The following is a 17857-nucleotide window of genomic DNA, read 5'->3' on the forward strand; positions in this document are numbered from 1 at the left end:
TGTAAAGTTTATTTAATTCAAATTTTCTCATTTAAAAACCTTGTATTACTTTTTTTAAGCTAATTTAAATATTAATCTTTTTTTTGTTTAGGATATTTTAAGTGTAAATTTGAAAAAATTACTTCATTAAGAAATAGATATTTATGTCATAAAGCCGTAAAGTGGCGGTTTTCTGACAACGACGATATTTTGATATGAGCTTAAGGTTTGTGGTAGGAAGGATCGAAACGGGCGTAATTTTAACGTCCGAGGCGTAGCCGATTGTGTGTCATGTTACCGGATTATCTTAAACTGCATGTAGATATGATAAAAGAAACGGGTGACAATAATTCAAAAAAAGTTAGATAATACTTTGCAAAAAATGGCTTAATTATTGTTTATTCTTAAAAACCAACTATACAACTTGAATTTTTCTTAAAAAATAAATGAAAGTTATAAGAAATGTACTTTTGGATTTTTCAAACTATTTTATCATTGAGCTGCTTGTGATTTTGAATTTTTTTCATATTACAATCAACCTTGACGCTAGCTCGTGTTTTCAGTTGGATCTATTTTATTTTGCAATAGATAAATGGCTCATAACAAATTTTACAGTCACGAATTCATAGTTTTTATAGTAAATTCATGAAGCTACAATAACATTTTATTTTTCAATTGATAGTACATTTGATTAACGTTTAGATAGTTAAAATTGAGTTCTGCATCAACTTTGACTAAATATTATTTTTAATATCACGAAAATATTCACACTATTAACTCCGATCAAGAACTATTAAAAAATCTTAAATAATATCAATTTTAAATCAGGTTTCAAATAGTGATTTGCTATTATCGAAAAATGTTGAATTTCTTCATAATTATCTTAAAATTAATCTTGATTAAAGAACTTATAACTCCGCAAAAAAATTTTCTTTGTGCGTCAGAAAAAGTTCGCCTGAAACGATCGGTGGCTACTGAAGAAAGGAGTCTTTTATGGAATGACGGAATTATTCCCTATGAAATTGACGATTCATTCAGCGGCTTGCATCGCAAATTTATCAGAAAAGTTATGCAAAAATGGGAGAAATCAACATGTATTCAATTTGTTGACAGAAATGATACAATTCATCAAGATTATTTAGCTCTCATACATCCGGACTCTAGGTGATTATAATATTCTATTGTTTAATCAAATTAAAGTTTATTTTATTATAATTTTTGTTTGAGTGATGTTGGCATTTGTATTTTTTCAAGGAGGATATGGTCACGATGACTTGAGGTATCAGAACCATTTTTTGTTTCTTGTAGCTTCAGAATTCCTGTAAGTGGTTTCAGATCAAATATGGCGGTAGAATTCGCTGTCGACTATTTAAAATTTAGAAAAAAATTAGTGAAACGGTTGATCCTAATGGCCATCCCTACAACTTCTCGCTAACTCCATACCTAAGTGCTAAACATTTTACTTTAAAAATTTCATAGAAATTCTAAAAAAACATTTTCTACACGGAAAAAAGTAAACTGTAATAACCCGAATCGAAATTAAAAAAGTGATTTGAGCCTCATGAGCCTCCTTTCTTTTTGGGTTTGGGTTTTTGAGTTTGCATTGAAATTTAAAACTGTATTTTTACCCTCATCGGCCTAAAAATAGGCTGTGGAGGTCGAAATCACAGTTTTAAACGGTATTTTGAGCCTAAAGAGCCTCCATCGGGGGTCTGTAGGTTGATTTCATCTTTTTATTTTTTACAACATAGAATTTTTTCATAATAGAAAAAATTTTTTAAGTAAAAAACTGGACTTAGAAAACTATTAACTTTTATCTGTGCAAAAAAATTTTTTTAGTGCAGAGTTGAAATAAAAATTATGACTATTGTAATTAACGTTGCAACAATTTAGCAATCATCCATAAAATATACGGACGGTAATAAGCAATAACATCTCAACTTATATTTTTTCTAACGTTTATCGTTAGAATATTCGGGTTAATATATGGGGCAGAGCATTTCATGCCAAATCGACCACTTTTAACCCCATCAATTTTCGATTTTTCTGAAATTTTTGTATCTTTCTCTACCCTACAAAAAACACTTTTTAGAGATTTTTCAAAATTTTTTACCCAACCAAAAAAAAAAAAATACGAGTTATTTAAAAAAACTAGCTTTTTTTTTTGTTAAACAGCCTTAACTTTTTTGAAAATTGACTTATTAGGATGTTTTTTTTAAATTTTTTTTTTACAATGTCCTTTTTAGAAAAAAAAGTCAGAACAATAATTCGAATTCATATTCAACATTTTTTTTTTAAACTTGTAAAGGAAAACGAAAATTTGAGGATGATGCTCATTTTTGATTATCGATTTAATTTTTTTTTTTAAACCAGTATTTTCCGCGAATTTCTTGAAATTTTAAGTGGCATTTTTATTCTCTATATTTCCAGTTTTAGAAATGGAAAAAAAATTTTTTTTCCTCCCATGTTTGTTTTTCGTTATGCCACTCTGAAAATTTTTCAGCAGATTTAGAAAACTTCAAAATCCGAGAAAAAAAAATTAAAAAAAATTCAAAATGACAATCATCGATAAGATTGGATTATTTTCTTGTATTTTTTTTCGAAAACTATTATCTAATTGTGAGAGAATACTCAAATTATCCTGAATTTAGGATATGTAAATTACTTAAACGTGTAAAAATTAAAATCATATTCCATTCACAAGTCTACTGTTTATAAATCATTCAACAAAAATGTTTTTAGCTGTGTAAATGAAAATAAATTCAATCAAATTTTGTTTGAAATTAATTGCCTCAAAATTTTTGAGAGTTCATGCATTGCTCCAAAATGGATCGAACAAAAATTTAATTGTTTTGTTTTTGCATGTAGTTTTGGAAAAAAAAAAAAAAAAAAAATCCATGGTTTTTTTGATTTTTGATCTGACTGTATTGAAAAAATAATTAAATCTCTTGAATGATTATTATTTTTAATTTTTGTTTTTATTTTTTTTCTCGGATTTTGAAGTTTTCTCAATCTGCTGAAAAATTTTCAGGAGAAATAAATATTTAAAAAAAAATTTTTTTTTTCATTTCTAAAAAAAATAGAAAGAAAAAAAATGCCATTGAAAATTTCAGGAGATTCGCAGAAAATACTAAAGTATTTAAAAAAAAAAAAAAAAATCGAAAATCAAAAATGGCAATCATCCCGAAATTTTTGTTTTCTTCCAAAAGTTTAAAAAAAAACGTTGAATATGAATCCACATTATTATTTTCATTTTTTTCTTGAAAGTATATTTAAAAACAAGAATTTTCAAAAAAATAAAACATCCCAGTAAGCCAATTTTCAAAAAAGTTATGGTTATTTACCCAAGAAAAAAAAGATATTTTTTTTAAATAACTCATAACTTTTTTTTTGGTTGGGTAAGAAAATTCGAAAAAATTCTAACAATTGTTTTCAATAGGGTAGAGAAAGATAAAAAAATTTCAGAAAAATCGTCACCATATAGATTTAGTTTATAACAATGATAAGATGTGAATTAGCTCATCGGTCGTACGGTGTAAGGGTTAGTTATCAATCTGGCAAGCGCGCGTCTCAGGTTCGAATCTCGGTTAGAACAGATTTTCAATTTATTTCTATAGTTAGCAAATGTTAGGTCGAAATTAAGAATCACACGTTATTGAACTTGCGATAGCTGTACATCAACAATAAAATATAGATATGACACTGTCAAAATCCTTCTTTTATCATTTTTTATCAAATGGCATATGAGCTGGACATAGCATGCCTCTAACGGCAGCCATTTTTATCTGGATCTATTCCTCTTTCCTTTCTTTCTCCTCGTCTACATTATATTAACAAATAAGAATCTTTTGTACGGTAGAGTTGTAGGCTCAGTAGGCTCAATTTATGGTTCTAAAACCGTGATTTCGGCCTAATTTTGGTAAAAGCGGACAAAAATACCACTTGTAAGCTGAAATTATGGTTCTGACATACGCGTCATCGTAGTCGAAAAAATCTAAAACCATAATTTCAACCTATAACTCCTCCGGTAGGTTGTGGAGGCTCAAAATATGTTTTTAATTTTGACTCGGGAAATAACAGTCGATTTATAATAAGTAATAATCAACTGCTAAAAATTACCACTTCAAACAGTAAAATCATGATTTTACTATTCACATTGTAATAATTACAATTTAAACCTTACAATTTACTCTTTACATGGAAGAAAATACTATTTCAAACAGTAACATTCGCCATGTAAATGTCTAAAATGTTAAAGTATAATAATTAAGAATTCAGACTTTAATATTTATTATTTCGTACCTAAAAAATGATGTTATGATATGTAAAAAGTATAGAATAAAGTTAGTAAATTTCTAATACAAGCAACGTCGATATTTACAAAGTAAAATGGTAAATTTTAAACGCAACGCTAAAAATCAAACTGTAATTATTGACTTGCTTAGACTAGTAAAATGTATATTTTAAAAGTATAATTTTTACTGTTTGAAATATTAAATTCTCCCAGAGTGAGACCCCCTTCTCTTTCATCTGAGTTCCCCTTTTCTTCATAATATGGACTATATATTGAAATGGCAATTTTTACTGTTTGAAACTGTAATTTTTAAAGATAAAAGAGTCGTTATTTACTATAGTGACAACTACTAATTACTTATTTTGGATATTAAATTATAAATTGTGGCTTGTATACTTTCTACATTAAGTTATATAATATTTACATTTTTGCCACCCCGATGTCCGCTTTACTGTTTGAAACTATAAAAAATAACCGGAATCCGAGTGAATATTACAGTTTACTTTTTTCCGTGCACGGATGAAAAAGCGAGGCTTCCATAGGCCGGCATACTGGTGGTTTCAAGACATATCAACAAACAAGACAGTATCCAGCTATATTTTAGATATTAAAATTTTTTATTTGTAGAATCCGCTCATAGAACATTTTTACATAACATATAAAAGACTCCTACTAACTGTGTAGTATGTAAGAGCTATATCTTATAAATTAAAAATTCTTATTTTCAACACCCACCCCCGCAAGTCCCTGTGACATGAGCTATCGTAAAATTCATTCATATATTATTTCTATATCTTTAACGGAAGATTTCTACCAAATTTGAAATCTATAGGAGCTACAGTTTATAAACGGGAATTTTTTATTGTTAACGCCCCCACAAACTCCTTTGGGGAAGAAATTTCTTAAAATCCGTTCTTCGCTGACCTCTACATGCCAAAAGTAATATTCCTACTACACTTCGTTTCTACGTCCGATGGTTTCAACGATATCGTGATGAGTATATCTATGGAATGTCTCGTATATCTATATAGAAAATTATTTTTATTTTTACTGCTATTTATATTAAGGTAGTACTTTCGTGAAAAGCATATTTCACGAAACTCATGGAATTTTTTTATCGAAAGATCAATATACACTAGTCACAAAAATTAAGGGATATAAAAAAAATTCCAAATTTTTTGGTGATTTTCAGCGAGCTGTAACTCCGAGGAAATTGATCGCACAGAAAAAAAAAAAAAGCAAATTGTAGCTCCAAGTGTCTAGTTTTTAGACATGACCATGAAAATTTTTGTCATCGTCAGGTCTGGAAATCCTAAGAAAACTACTGAAAAAAATTTTTCGAAATTTTTTCGTCTTAAAAAGGTCTACGGGCTTCAAAAAATTTTTCGATTGTTTCGTTTAAAAGCTCTTTTAGTAAATTTAATACCCTTTAATTTGACGTAATCAAAAAGCCTGTACGATAATTTGCCGCGGAGTTATCGTCAATCAAAGCAAAAAAGTTTTTTGACTTTGGAAATCAATAACTCTGGAAATAATGACCGTATAGGAAATCGAAGGAGGGTTTTGAAAACTACACAATATTCTCTATAAGAAAACGTAAACCGCTTTTGAAGAAAAATTTTTTTGAATTGAAAACTCGGACTGAAAAAAGACAAAAATTCGCATAATTAAGGATATTTGGATAACTTGGTATAACTTTGGATAAAAGGGATGAACGAAGGATATCGTTGGTAATTTTTAACTTCAAAGTGTCCCTAAAATCCCTAAGAAATTCAAAGCGCTGCGATTTTTTGTTCATAGTGCCCAGAAGCTTCAAATTCTGTGTTTTCGCAAAAATCACCGTTATGAGCAATTTTGTGATTTTTATTCATTTTTCCATTGAAAAAAATTTTTTTCAAAATTCTTTATTTTTCGATCAAAGAGATTGATTTTTCAAGAAATTTGAAAAAAAAAAATTTCAATTTTTTCGAAAATTTTTTCGAAATTTTCTCAATTTTTTCGACTGTTGTTTTACCGCCGGCATTAGCGTTACCCAAAGCGTACCACGTGGAGGTTGCTCGGTCGGATTTACGCTTCTCACACACACACGTGTGTGTGTGTGTGTGTGTGTCTTTGTCTGCGTGTTTGTCTGCTTGCAGCTGCCGAATGACCTCTGTACGCACGGCCGTAACTGCTCAGTACCGTGTATTGCCACCTCTGTTCCGAATCACAGCTCGTAAACGCTCTTGCATGTTGATGCATCGTCGAATATCACGTTGCGAAATTCCTTGCCAACAACGTAACAACGCTTGAGTCAACTGATGAAGATTGTGCAGTTGCGGATAGTCTCGCCGCAATCGACGCCCAAGCATGTCCCAAACATGCTCAATTGGGTTCAAATCAGGACTCATCGCTGGATGATTAAGCGATGCAGGATAATGCTCGTCCTCACACTGCAGTTCGTACGCGAACTTTTCTCCGCGCCAACAACGTAACAACGCTTCGCAACGTGATATTCGACGATGCATCAACATGCAAGAGCGTTTACGAGCTGTGATTCGGAACAGAGGTGGCAATACACGTTACTGAGCAGTTACTGCCGTGCGTACAGAGGTCATTCGGCAGCTGCAAACAGACAAACACGCAGACAAAGACACACACACACACGTGTGTGTGTGAGAAGCGTAAATCCGACCGAGCAACCTCCACGTGGTACGCTTTGGGTAACGCTAATGCCGGCGGTAAAACAACAGTCGAAAAAAATTGAGAAAATTTCGAAAAAAATTTTCGAAAAAAATTGAAAATTTTTTTTTTTTTTTTTCAAATTTCTTGAAAAATCAATCTCTTTGATCGAAAAAATAAAGAATTTTGAAAAAAAAAATTTTTTTCAATGGAAAAATGAATAAAAATCACAAAATTGCTCATAATGGTGATTTTTGCGAAAACACAGAATTTGAAGCTTCTGGGCACTATGAACAAAAAATCGCAGCGCTTTGAATTTCTTAGGGATTTTAGGGGACACTTTGAAGTTAAAAATTACCAACGATATCCTTCGTTCATCCATTTTATCCAAAGTTATACCAAGTTATCCAAATATCCTTAATTATGCGAATTTTTGTCTTTTTTCAGTCCGAGTTTTCAATTCAAAAAAATTTTTTCTTCAAAAGCGGTTTACGTTCTCTTATAGAGAATATTGTGTAGTTTTCAAAACCCTCCTTCGATTTCCTATACGGTCATTATTTCCAGAGTTATTGATTTCCAAAGTCAAAAAAAACCTTTTTGCTTTGATTGACGATAACTCCGCGGCAAATTATCGTACAAGCTTTTTGATTACGTCAAATTAGAGGGTTTTAAATTTACTAAAAGAGCTTTTAAACGAAACAATCGAAAAAATTTTTTTGAAGCCCGTAGACCTTTTTTAAGACGAAAAAAAATTTCGAAAAATTTTTTTTCAGTAGTTTTCTTAGGATTTCTCCAGACCTGACGATGACAAAAAATTTTCATGGTCATATCTAAAAACTAGACACTTGGAGCTACAATTTGCTTTTTTTTTTTTTTCTGTGCGATCATTTTCCTCGGAGTTACAGCTCGCTGAAAATCACCAAAAAATTTGGAATTTTTTTTATATCCCTTAATTTTTGTGACTAGTAGGGTGGGTCAAAAAAATCGAATAATTTATTTTTGATTTTATACTCTGAAAAATAGGTTCGTAGACACCTAAAAAGAATGCTCTCCAAGTATAAGCTCTTAATTATAACGGGAAGGTCCTCCGCTTTGCGGGTTTCTATTTTTTTCGAATAATCAGATAAAAAAATTTATATCTCGCTTCCAACTGCTTGGAAAAATATTCCGTGGCATAGATTTTGTGAGAAATTGAATACTTTACAAAAAAGGTCTCTTATGACTTTTTCAAAAACTCAACCGATTAAAAGATATTCATAGTTGAAGTTTGGCTATTTTAAGGAAAATATTCGTTTTTATTATGAATTTTATAAGTCGATGAAAAAAAATTATTTCGGATTGCGGAACTCATGATTTTGTAGGAAATTTACTGCTCTACAAAAATGGTCTCTTATGATTTTTTGATTAAGTGAAGCCGTTACGAGATATTCATCGTCAAACATTAACGAATATCAATATTTCCAGTTTTTGATCAATAATTCGATAAATTTTAATTTAAACTATGAGTTTCAGGAAAATTTACATAAATTTGAGTTTCAATCGATAAAGAAATGTTATAAACAATTTTTTTAATATTGTTTTCAGTCTTGAGCTTGTTTGATTGCATTAAAACAAGAAATTAGAGCATTTTTTCGACATATAGCCAATGATTAGTTTAATTTGAAGTGAATGACATATTTCTTTGTCAAATTTAATATGAAAAGTATTGAATCAAGTGAGAAACAACCAGTATTTAACTTTTTTATAGATAAATTTTTTATTGAATTATCAATTGCAATATAATTGTCTATATTTTTAACATAACAGTACGCTATTACTATAAATAATTTCTTTTATTACAATTTGGGAATGTTTTTTGATGTTCTTTGACAACTTGCAATAAGTACTGGAATTGTTCTTCATTTTTTGTCAAGCATTGATTATATTCACTGACTAATGCAACAGCTCGCTCTGCTGAATCATTGACAACTTTTAGTTGTTGAAAGTATTCTTTATTTTCGAGATAACTCTCATTAGTAGGCCATAATTCAGCATCGACAGAAACCCGCAAAGCGGAGGACCTTCCCGTTATAATTAAGAGCTTATACTTGGAGAGAATTCTTTTTAGGTGTCTACGAACCTATTTTTCAGAGTATAAAGTCAAAAATAAATTATTCGATTTTTTTGACCCACCCTAGTGACTAGTGTATATAGAACATGGATATACCATATTACAAATGCGTAATCCTGAACTATTGATCTGTTATGGTTGAGCCGAAGGCAGGTTAATAGTTGAGGATGCTTTTTTCTAACATCAAAATGTTGAACTCAAATTCAAAATGGCGGAAGTCAGACTGAAAATTTCAGCCACCAGATGGCGACTTCAAAATGGTGGATAGCAGCCACCAGATAACAGAGTCAAAATGGCGGATAGCAGCCACCAGATAGCGAATTCAAAATGGTGGGAAAATAGATCTAAAAAATGGCGGAAGAATTCACCACCAGCGCCACCTACGAAAAACCCGCCACCATATCCACGTCGGTAAAAACAGGTCGGTAAAATAGGGCGCACATATCCACGAATGGTAACTTAGCATGGACACCAACCCACAAATCTGGTTTACCGATTGGGCATGCACCCCCTGTTTACCTACTTTCCATGATATATTTTCTTTTTTTTCATCTATCCAAATTATAAAAGTGAATATATTAGTATAGATATAGATTATTATAGATATGTAAATAGAGACTAGCCTTAAGCAATGCATAGGCGCTTAATTATCTATTCAGTGGTAATTTTGCACCCTATTTTTCTTATCTGAAATAAAAATGGCGCGAAAAATATGAATCTACAAGCAAAGAACAATTTGTTGAATTTCCATTTAATATGAATCAATCAGTGATTATACGGCTATTTTTATTCTCTGAAAGGTAGATAAACGTTTTTAGGCATGCATTTTTCGATTTTCATAACTGTTTTATTGATTTATTTACAGAAGGTGTCATACTGCCATCGGCAAAAGTTATAGTGGGAGAAATGAGCTTTATTTGGGTAAAGGCTGTCTAAATCAAAGAAATATTTTACACGAATTGGGACATGTCATCGGCTTTCATCATGAACACAATCGTCCAGATCGTGACCAATATGTCAATGTCAAAATGGAAAATGTTAAAAGCGGTAACATATAGATGTTTCATGTATTTTTTCATTTTCATCAAAAATAGTTAAAAGTTAATATTTGATACAGGTAGTGAGGGTAATTTTGATAAATTATCACCTGAAAAAATCACCACTCTTAATCAAAAATATGATTACAATTCAATAATGCACTACAGAAGAAATGAATTTTCATCCGATCAATCTAAAGATACTATAGTACCTTTACAAATTGAGAATAATGAAATTGACGAAATTGATACACTAAGAGAACTGAGTGATATTGACATTATTGCTACGAATTTACTCTACAGATGTCGAGGTATGTATCAAAATAATTATTTTACTTCTATAAATTAATAAAAGAAAGAGACATTATAAACAGTCGTTACGTAGTACGTAACTCCGTAAGCGCCGACAAAATAACTAAAAAAAAAATAACCAGACAACAAAATATTTTAGTAATTTGTCCGGTAATCGGAAAAAAAATCGAAAATAAACTAGAAAACATCGATTATTACAGAAAATTATACATCAAGTCCAAATGTTGAATAATTTTAGAAAAAGATTAATTATCTAATGTAATATTTCCAGTTAAAAAATGTAAAGAGGGAAAAGATTCAAACTTGCATTGACCGGTAGACTTTACACCCCGTCGTCTATCTTACAGCATTAAATTTATTTGAGTTAGTTCGATTTTTATTATCCTTTAATAAAAAAAATCTAGAGAAGAGTTGACCCTACGGACCATTCTTAGAACTTCCCGCTTATTTTCGAGCGTAACGCTCGAAAATCTATTCATTTTTTAAACTCTTCGAGCTCAAGCTTTTGCACTCAAATTTTTAAGTGGCTATTATTTTCAAACGCGTTGTTTGACTTCGACTTGCTTCTCGGCATTCAACGCAGTTATTTTAGTACAAAAAATGATCCGAAAAGAAATGCAGGAGGTATGTGAAAAAAACACTTCTTTCCAAATTTCTCGTGAATGGTATCTCTTGAACTAATCACTGTAGTGTTCATTCACCAATGATTGATAATTAAGTTGATTCCTTAACTTCTACACAAAAATAATTCTGCTGAGTAATGATAATCTTGTGATCGATCTTGATAACAGTGATGATAGTGATCATAATCATGAAAATTATTCACTAATTTTGAACTTGATCTTGATTGTAGAGTGTGGAAAGACCTTGCAAGATCCTGAAGGAACATTTGGAACAGCGGTTGATGCTAATGCATCACCGACTAGTAAAAAATATTGTCAATGGAGAATTTCAACATCACACGGTGAAAGAATCGTTCTCTACATCACATCATTAAATATTATTAAATCGTCGCCAAAGTGTCAGACTGATTACCTACAAATCACAGATGGGTACTCGACCATAAACCCTCTTTTAGGTGTGACATTTTGTTAGAAAAATATTAAGAATTTGTATTCTTTAGATTCTTTTACTTAAAATATAAATTGATTTTTCAGCTTCAATTTGTGGAAAGCATAGAATAGTAGATCCAATAATTTCCTCCGGTAATCGGATGCTTATTACATACCGTACAGATCACTTCAATGAAATGTATAATGGTTTCACAGCAAGGTACAAGAAGATTTGTGGCGGCGACATTAAAATCGAAAATGAGAACCAAAATTATTATTTAGAATCACCAAACTATCCAAGCCTATACGAAGATAATAAAAAATGCGTTTGGCATTTAATTTCCCCTCTCAATCGGAAGATATCTATAAAATTTAATTATTTCAAACTCGAAGAATCTCTCAATTGCGAAAACGATTTTGTTGAAATAAAAAACGGTGATAATTCTAATTTATCATCTGTTGGAACTTATTGCGGTAAAAATTCTCCAGGTGAAGTCATTTCTGAAGGAAATAAGTTGATTATTAAATTTGTCAGCGATCATGAAATTCAAGGTAATGGATTTTCTGCGATTATAACAATGGTAAAAAGCAATTAGATACTAAATCATTAAACTTATAAAATTTGTGAATAAATTTTATAAAACTACATGGAAAAAAATTAATTATACTACCTACTATACAAAAATATTAACTCTTACTATCTAAAGTGGTAATAGAATTAATTACTTACATAATAATGGGTTGTATTATTGACAATTGTAATAGTTGCTATTAATAATGGTAGCGATTACTATCGAAAATGATAATTGTAACTATTAAAAATTATAACTGCTGTAATCAAAGATGGTAACTGTAACCATTTCAGATTGTAAAAAATTCTGAAAGAAAAAATAACATAAATTCACTTAATTAAATTCTTTATTTAGATCCATATTTTAGCTATGTACATTTTTTTCTTTAAAATATTAAAATTAGTAATAACACAATCGTTTAAAACCATAAACGATAAAAGTTTTCAAATATTAGAACTGTAATTGATTACTTTGAATGATTGAGTATGATTATCAAAATAACAATTATCCAAGACTTGGATTACTAAAAAAACTCTTATCAATTATTAATATTTTTTTTACAAGATAACATTAAATAACTATCATTTGATGATTCCATTATAATCGAATCAATTGTAATCCTATCATTTTGATAATTTGTGCATTAAATTTTTTCAACAGAATGTCTAACTTGAACAGGTAAATGTTCATTACATCCGATAGCTTTAAGAATATCGTTTAATTCAATCTCTTCTTTATGACAAGACTAAACGTCAACGTTGGATTTTTCTCGAATGGTAAAACGGTGATTCAACCGTTATTGACTACGAAGAGAGATTGAATAATTTACATTTATCCGATGTTTCGAACTACTCGCTGACACTTTGTGTTCCTCATGTTTTACTCCATTCCGTACACAGGAAATTTGTAAAATGATACCAAATTCTTCAAAAATTCTCGGGTAATATAGAATTTTTCCTAATTTCTCCTAATTTTCCTCATTTTTTTTCGTCATCTTGCACAATATTTTCGTAATAGCTAAAGAAAGAAATATTAAAAGTTTTTTTTGGTCCACCCTAATACATAAATACTTACGAAGAAACATCCTCTCAGGACTAGTTGAAATAGCTTCCTAGGATCTCAAAACGTGGAGATCCGATAAGAATTCGATATTCGAAATCCGGAGTAAAATTAATAACTTGATGTTTTTCTCACCCCTCGTCATGACAATTCTTACATTAAATAAGAATGAAGTTAAAAATTCATTCAATACAAAAAATTTTTGATTATTTTATTAGAAACAATATAATATACATTTAACAATTAATAAATTTGCATACAATATACTTTGAATAGAATTATTGTCAAGTTCATACGACACGTGTTATTTACAAAATTAAAGTATTCAAATTTTTAGTAGCATTCTGGTATTGCTTCAAAATAGGAAGTCTTTAAATTATCGAGTATTTAACTTAGCATTAAATTTAGAAATAAAATCCATTGCTTGGTTATCTCCTTTCCGATGTTCGAGAGCTCGGATCACATCAGTTGCTGCAAATGAAAATTTTACTTGATTATTTAACTTTGATGAAGGGAAAATTATATGTAGGAGCAAGAAAAATATTTTGTTGTAAATATTTTCTCTGTTTCTTTTAGTAAAAATATTCGTTTTTAAGTAATTTTGAAATGTAAGAATAAGTAATCGCAAATTTAAAATAATTAGTATTTCTCGACATGCTGTCATCAGATGTCAAAATAGAGTTACTCTGGAAGATAGTAAAAAATATTGAAGCTTAAGTGCGGAGTGCGAGTGGGGAAGCAAGCAAAAGCAACCCTGTGATAAAAGCCTTATAAATTCTGATACATTACAGCTAACTGGGTATCAGAATTTATCAGTTAAAAAAAATTAAGAAAACGGTTGACTCTAAAGGCCATCCCTACAACTTCCCGCTTATTCCATACTTAAGCATTCAAAATTTCATTGATTAGAGATATCCTAGATAGAGAAAAAAATTTTTTTTCTGATCAATTTGTGATCGAAGAAGCAAAAATTAATTCAATACATTTTTTTTTGTTTTTAAGTTGAGAAATGAAAACTTTGTGTTTTCAATTTTTCATCTAATACAAGATCATGTAACTGGTAAGTACACTTCTTTTAAAAATTTGAGTTATTTCTCGTAGTCATTTCGTCGAATCGTAAAAAATTGAGGTAATGAGTCTATAATAATAACCAACTAATAAACCTGTTTAATTTCTTAAATCTTTGAATTTATTTATTCTCATCGTAATAAAAAGAAAACTTACTTTTATCGACTGGTCGTGATAACTTCAAATGAATCTGATCAAGCGAATCAATGCCAACATCGTGACCCGTATCTGGAATATCACTGAACTGCAAAAATGCTTCCGCCATGAATTTTGTCCGCAGAAAATCTTTATCTTTGACTTCAAACACCAAAATTGCATTTTCAATATTTCTCTGTTCAGAAGTCAAAGCTCTAAAACGAGATATAAAATTTAAAATACAAGTCATAACATAAAGTGACAAAAAAAAAACTCTTTTTTTTTTATAATTCTAGGCGTATGACTTTAGAGTGATCTTTGCCGGGTCTTAAGTATACCTTTTTTATGACAAACAATACATCGAACACATTTTTGAAACAATTATCTAAAAACTTTTATCTCTTTACTTTCTATCCCTCCTTTCTATTTTTCAACACAGATCTTTAAAATACTAGTGGAAATTTTTATCATTTCTAAGATCGCTTGCTCAAAGGTGCTAAAATCCATAGATAATTTAAAGTTAAGATACAATCACACCGATAAATGAACTAAAATTAAATAATACTGTGAAGCGGGAAAGAATAGGAGTTACGGTATTGCATGCCTTAAGCGCGAAGCGCGCAGGTATGCTCTTATCTACTCTCGTCTAAAAATTCTGATTTTGATTAAAACGTGATTTTCATAATTTAAACGAAAAAAATTATGTATAAAAAGCATATTGAGATAAATAATAATAACTACAGAACACGTTAAAAAAATGTTTTTATCGATTAAATAAGATTTTTCAGAAAAAACTCGTTTTTCTGACGTATTAAATGAAGAGCGTGGTATTCACAGGAGCACTGGGCTTGATAACACCAAAACTTTGTCAAAAATCATTTTCACGATTTAATTTTTTTTTGTTTTATTCCTTAATAAATTTGCCAAAACCCTTGTGAAAATTGCATTTCAAAATAATTCCATTTCAATACAGCCATATGGATTATTTTTCATAAAATAGGATTGAAATAACCATAAACACGCAGAAACTATACATACATGATGGTATAATTACTAAGTGTTTTATCATTTGTTGAGATTTTTTTTAGCTCGACCTACAGACGAGATAACACCACTCGCGGGAAATTTCAAACAAAAAAAAAAAAACAAATAAAAGAAAGTATAGAAGTCTTTATGAAAAAGTTAACAAATCGTAATTTAAACATTCAATCTTAATAATATGTGTATGATATGAGCGCTTAAGGCATGCTCATTTGGATTTTACAAACTTTTTTAGTATTATATGAAGCGATCCAGTAATCACGTTACAGGATAATTGGGCGAGAAAGAGATTACAATAGTATATTACATACCTAGGCCAGTAAAATAAGAAAAGTCTCAGATCACATGTAATTGTTGGCCGAGGCGAAGCGGAGGTTGACAAACATGTGGTCTGAGGCCTTACTTTTTACTGGCCAACGTGTATATACTATTTTTCTGCTCGACGTAGCCGGAACGTGGCAACTTCGTTTAGCGCAGCGGCCAGAAAGTTGCCACTTTCCGGCCGGAGGGCAGAAAAAGGAATTGAAAAGAACCTTCTTAATGAGAGTTTGTAAAATATGCTAGAAAAAATTCAGATATGCACGTACGTGCATCACTACGTAGTGAATATTCACGGAATTTTAACGTTCACTTGTAATGTTAATAATATACATGTATAATTACATAAATTTTCGATTAGTTTTCACTCTTAAGTCATATTTCTCCGTATTACAAAAATTTGGTTTAATACATTATGTGTAAAATAAGGAATTTAGTGATTTGAATCTACAAAACTCACTTTTAAGATAATGTCAACATCCACCACGGAATCTAATTCGACGTACTTGACTCCGTAACGTATGCATCATAATCTTAAACTCGTATTGCAAATTTAAGCCTACCAAAAATCCTCACTTTACACATGTGTATCGAAAATAACTATTCTGAACTTACATGTTTACAGTCTCATCAAAAAGAGGAAAAAGCGTTTCTTTCTGCACATGAGTCTTTGGCAGCTTAACTTCACAGAATTTTTCCTCCGGTAATAGTCTTATTTTGACGTAAGAATCACATTTTCCTGAAAATCCAATAAAAAAAATTATCAATTTAACATAAAATATGAACCCCGAATCAATAACCTACAGATCCCAAAATCGGAGCTCATGCACGATGAAGGTGAATTTTAATCATCTAAATGTAGCTATGAATTTTTTTATCTTCCCATCATATAAAAAGATAATCTAATCAATAATTGTTTTATTTGTGTCATGCAACCCTCTTTTTATTCACATTTAAGATAAATAAAATAAAAAAATGGACAAGCTTAACAGAGTAGTTGATAGAGAGGAGCATAACAATTTACATGGCATTCGCTTTACATACTTGTCTTCACCTCTTTCAGTCTTTTAGTCGGTTGTTTACTCTTTGAATGTAGTTTGCGCTCAAGAGTAGACAGCTTGCCTATCAAATCTCCTATAAAATTTAAAGAAAATATCATTCCCGACTACCGAATTCTTTATTTACTATAGTCAATAGTATTTTATCAACACTGCAAGTGTATGCTACTTTATCGACTACAAGTGCGGTCACTAACTTTCTCACAGCTTTATGTGAAAGACCCTTCATAGATAACAACGTCATTGAATGATTTATTAAAGTAGGCAATTGATTTTAACCGCTACTGACTTAAAGATGTTCGAACGTAACTATATAATAAGTCAAAATAGTCTTTGAATTTTTCAATATCCTCAATTTTTCTTAAAGTAATTTAAATTCATTATTTTCATTTGTAGTAACACATTACATTTAAAGATTAATGATTTAATAATTAATTAACAGTAATTATTATGTGTTTAGTATAAAAAGTAATCAAACGAATTTATTATATTAGATGTGTGTAGTCACCCTGAATAAAAAAAAAGTATTGAAAAGTATTGGATTGACTAGAAAACCAATACTTTTCAATACTTTTTTCTTTGTCTCAATACTTTTTTTTTATCAGGGCAAAATAAAAGATCCGATAACAGTGCGTTAATATGCAAGTACAGTGTATAGTGCGGAGAGAATAATTTAAAGGTAGAATGTGTTATGAGTGTCTTGTATATGGGGTATTCTACGCCAAATCGAACGGTTTCAAAAATTTGAAATCTATATTTTCTTAATTGTTTGGTATTTTTCAGTACCTCCCAAAAGAGGCTTCCTGGTAAATTTCGAGATTTTGTTAATCAATGGTTTCAAAAATATCGAAATTTAAAAAAAAAGCTGCCCTTTCTTTGATTTTTTGCTTGTAACTTTCTAAATAATTGTCGGAATCCAATTTTGTTATAAAAATTTCCATTTTTAAATGCCCTTCTCAGAAATAATTATTCAATGTATTTTTAATCGATATTTTTAAGTTTTAAGTTTTTAATCGTATTTTTGAAATTTTGTGTATCCTTCGATTTTTTTTTTAAATTTACTCTTTCAAACTTCTATCCATTTTTCGACTTCTAAGTTTGGTCCGGTAATGGGTCTTACATACGTATTATTTTTTATCGATTTTTAAAAGTTAAAAAAAT

At 30.1% G+C, this 17857-nt stretch overlaps 2 protein-coding genes across 7 annotated transcripts in view; one reads left to right on the forward strand and one right to left on the reverse strand.

The window, feature by feature from the left end:
* The first annotated feature begins 735 nt into the window (after window positions 1-735).
* On the forward strand, window positions 736-12349 carry LOC141525857 (protein tolkin-like). The gene is made up of 5 exons (XM_074240532.1): window positions 736-1143; window positions 9910-10091; window positions 10162-10392; window positions 11247-11471; window positions 11551-12349. Exons 1-5 carry the CDS (start codon window positions 839-841, stop codon window positions 12039-12041), a joined length of 1434 nt encoding a protein of 477 aa, XP_074096633.1. The 5' UTR covers window positions 736-838; the 3' UTR covers window positions 12042-12349.
* A 923-nt stretch (window positions 12350-13272) lies between these two features.
* Stac (C2 and C2B_Munc13-like domain-containing protein staccato) overlaps window positions 13273-17857 on the reverse strand; it is an 80364-nt gene continuing 75779 nt past the window's right edge. For 4 of the 6 annotated variants that reach the window (XM_074240527.1, XM_074240529.1, XM_074240530.1 and 1 more), the window contains 4 exons: window positions 16683-16772; window positions 16254-16377; window positions 14301-14494; window positions 13273-13547 (listed from right to left, as the gene is read on the reverse strand). In XM_074240527.1, coding sequence (XP_074096628.1) covers window positions 13453-13547; window positions 14301-14494; window positions 16254-16377; window positions 16683-16772 — 503 coding nt within the window. In that variant the 3' untranslated portion in view covers window positions 13273-13452. Of the gene's footprint in view, window positions 13548-14300; window positions 14495-16253; window positions 16378-16682; window positions 16773-17857 lie in introns of those variants that run through there. The other 2 variants (XM_074240528.1, XR_012478915.1) reach the window with 2 other exon arrangements.

This window comes from Cotesia typhae, unplaced genomic scaffold (assembly GCF_013202065.1).
Source record: "Cotesia typhae breed Kobodo isofemale line unplaced genomic scaffold, CoteBio_Ctyphae contig_27, whole genome shotgun sequence".
NCBI lineage: Eukaryota > Metazoa > Arthropoda > Insecta > Hymenoptera > Braconidae > Cotesia > Cotesia typhae.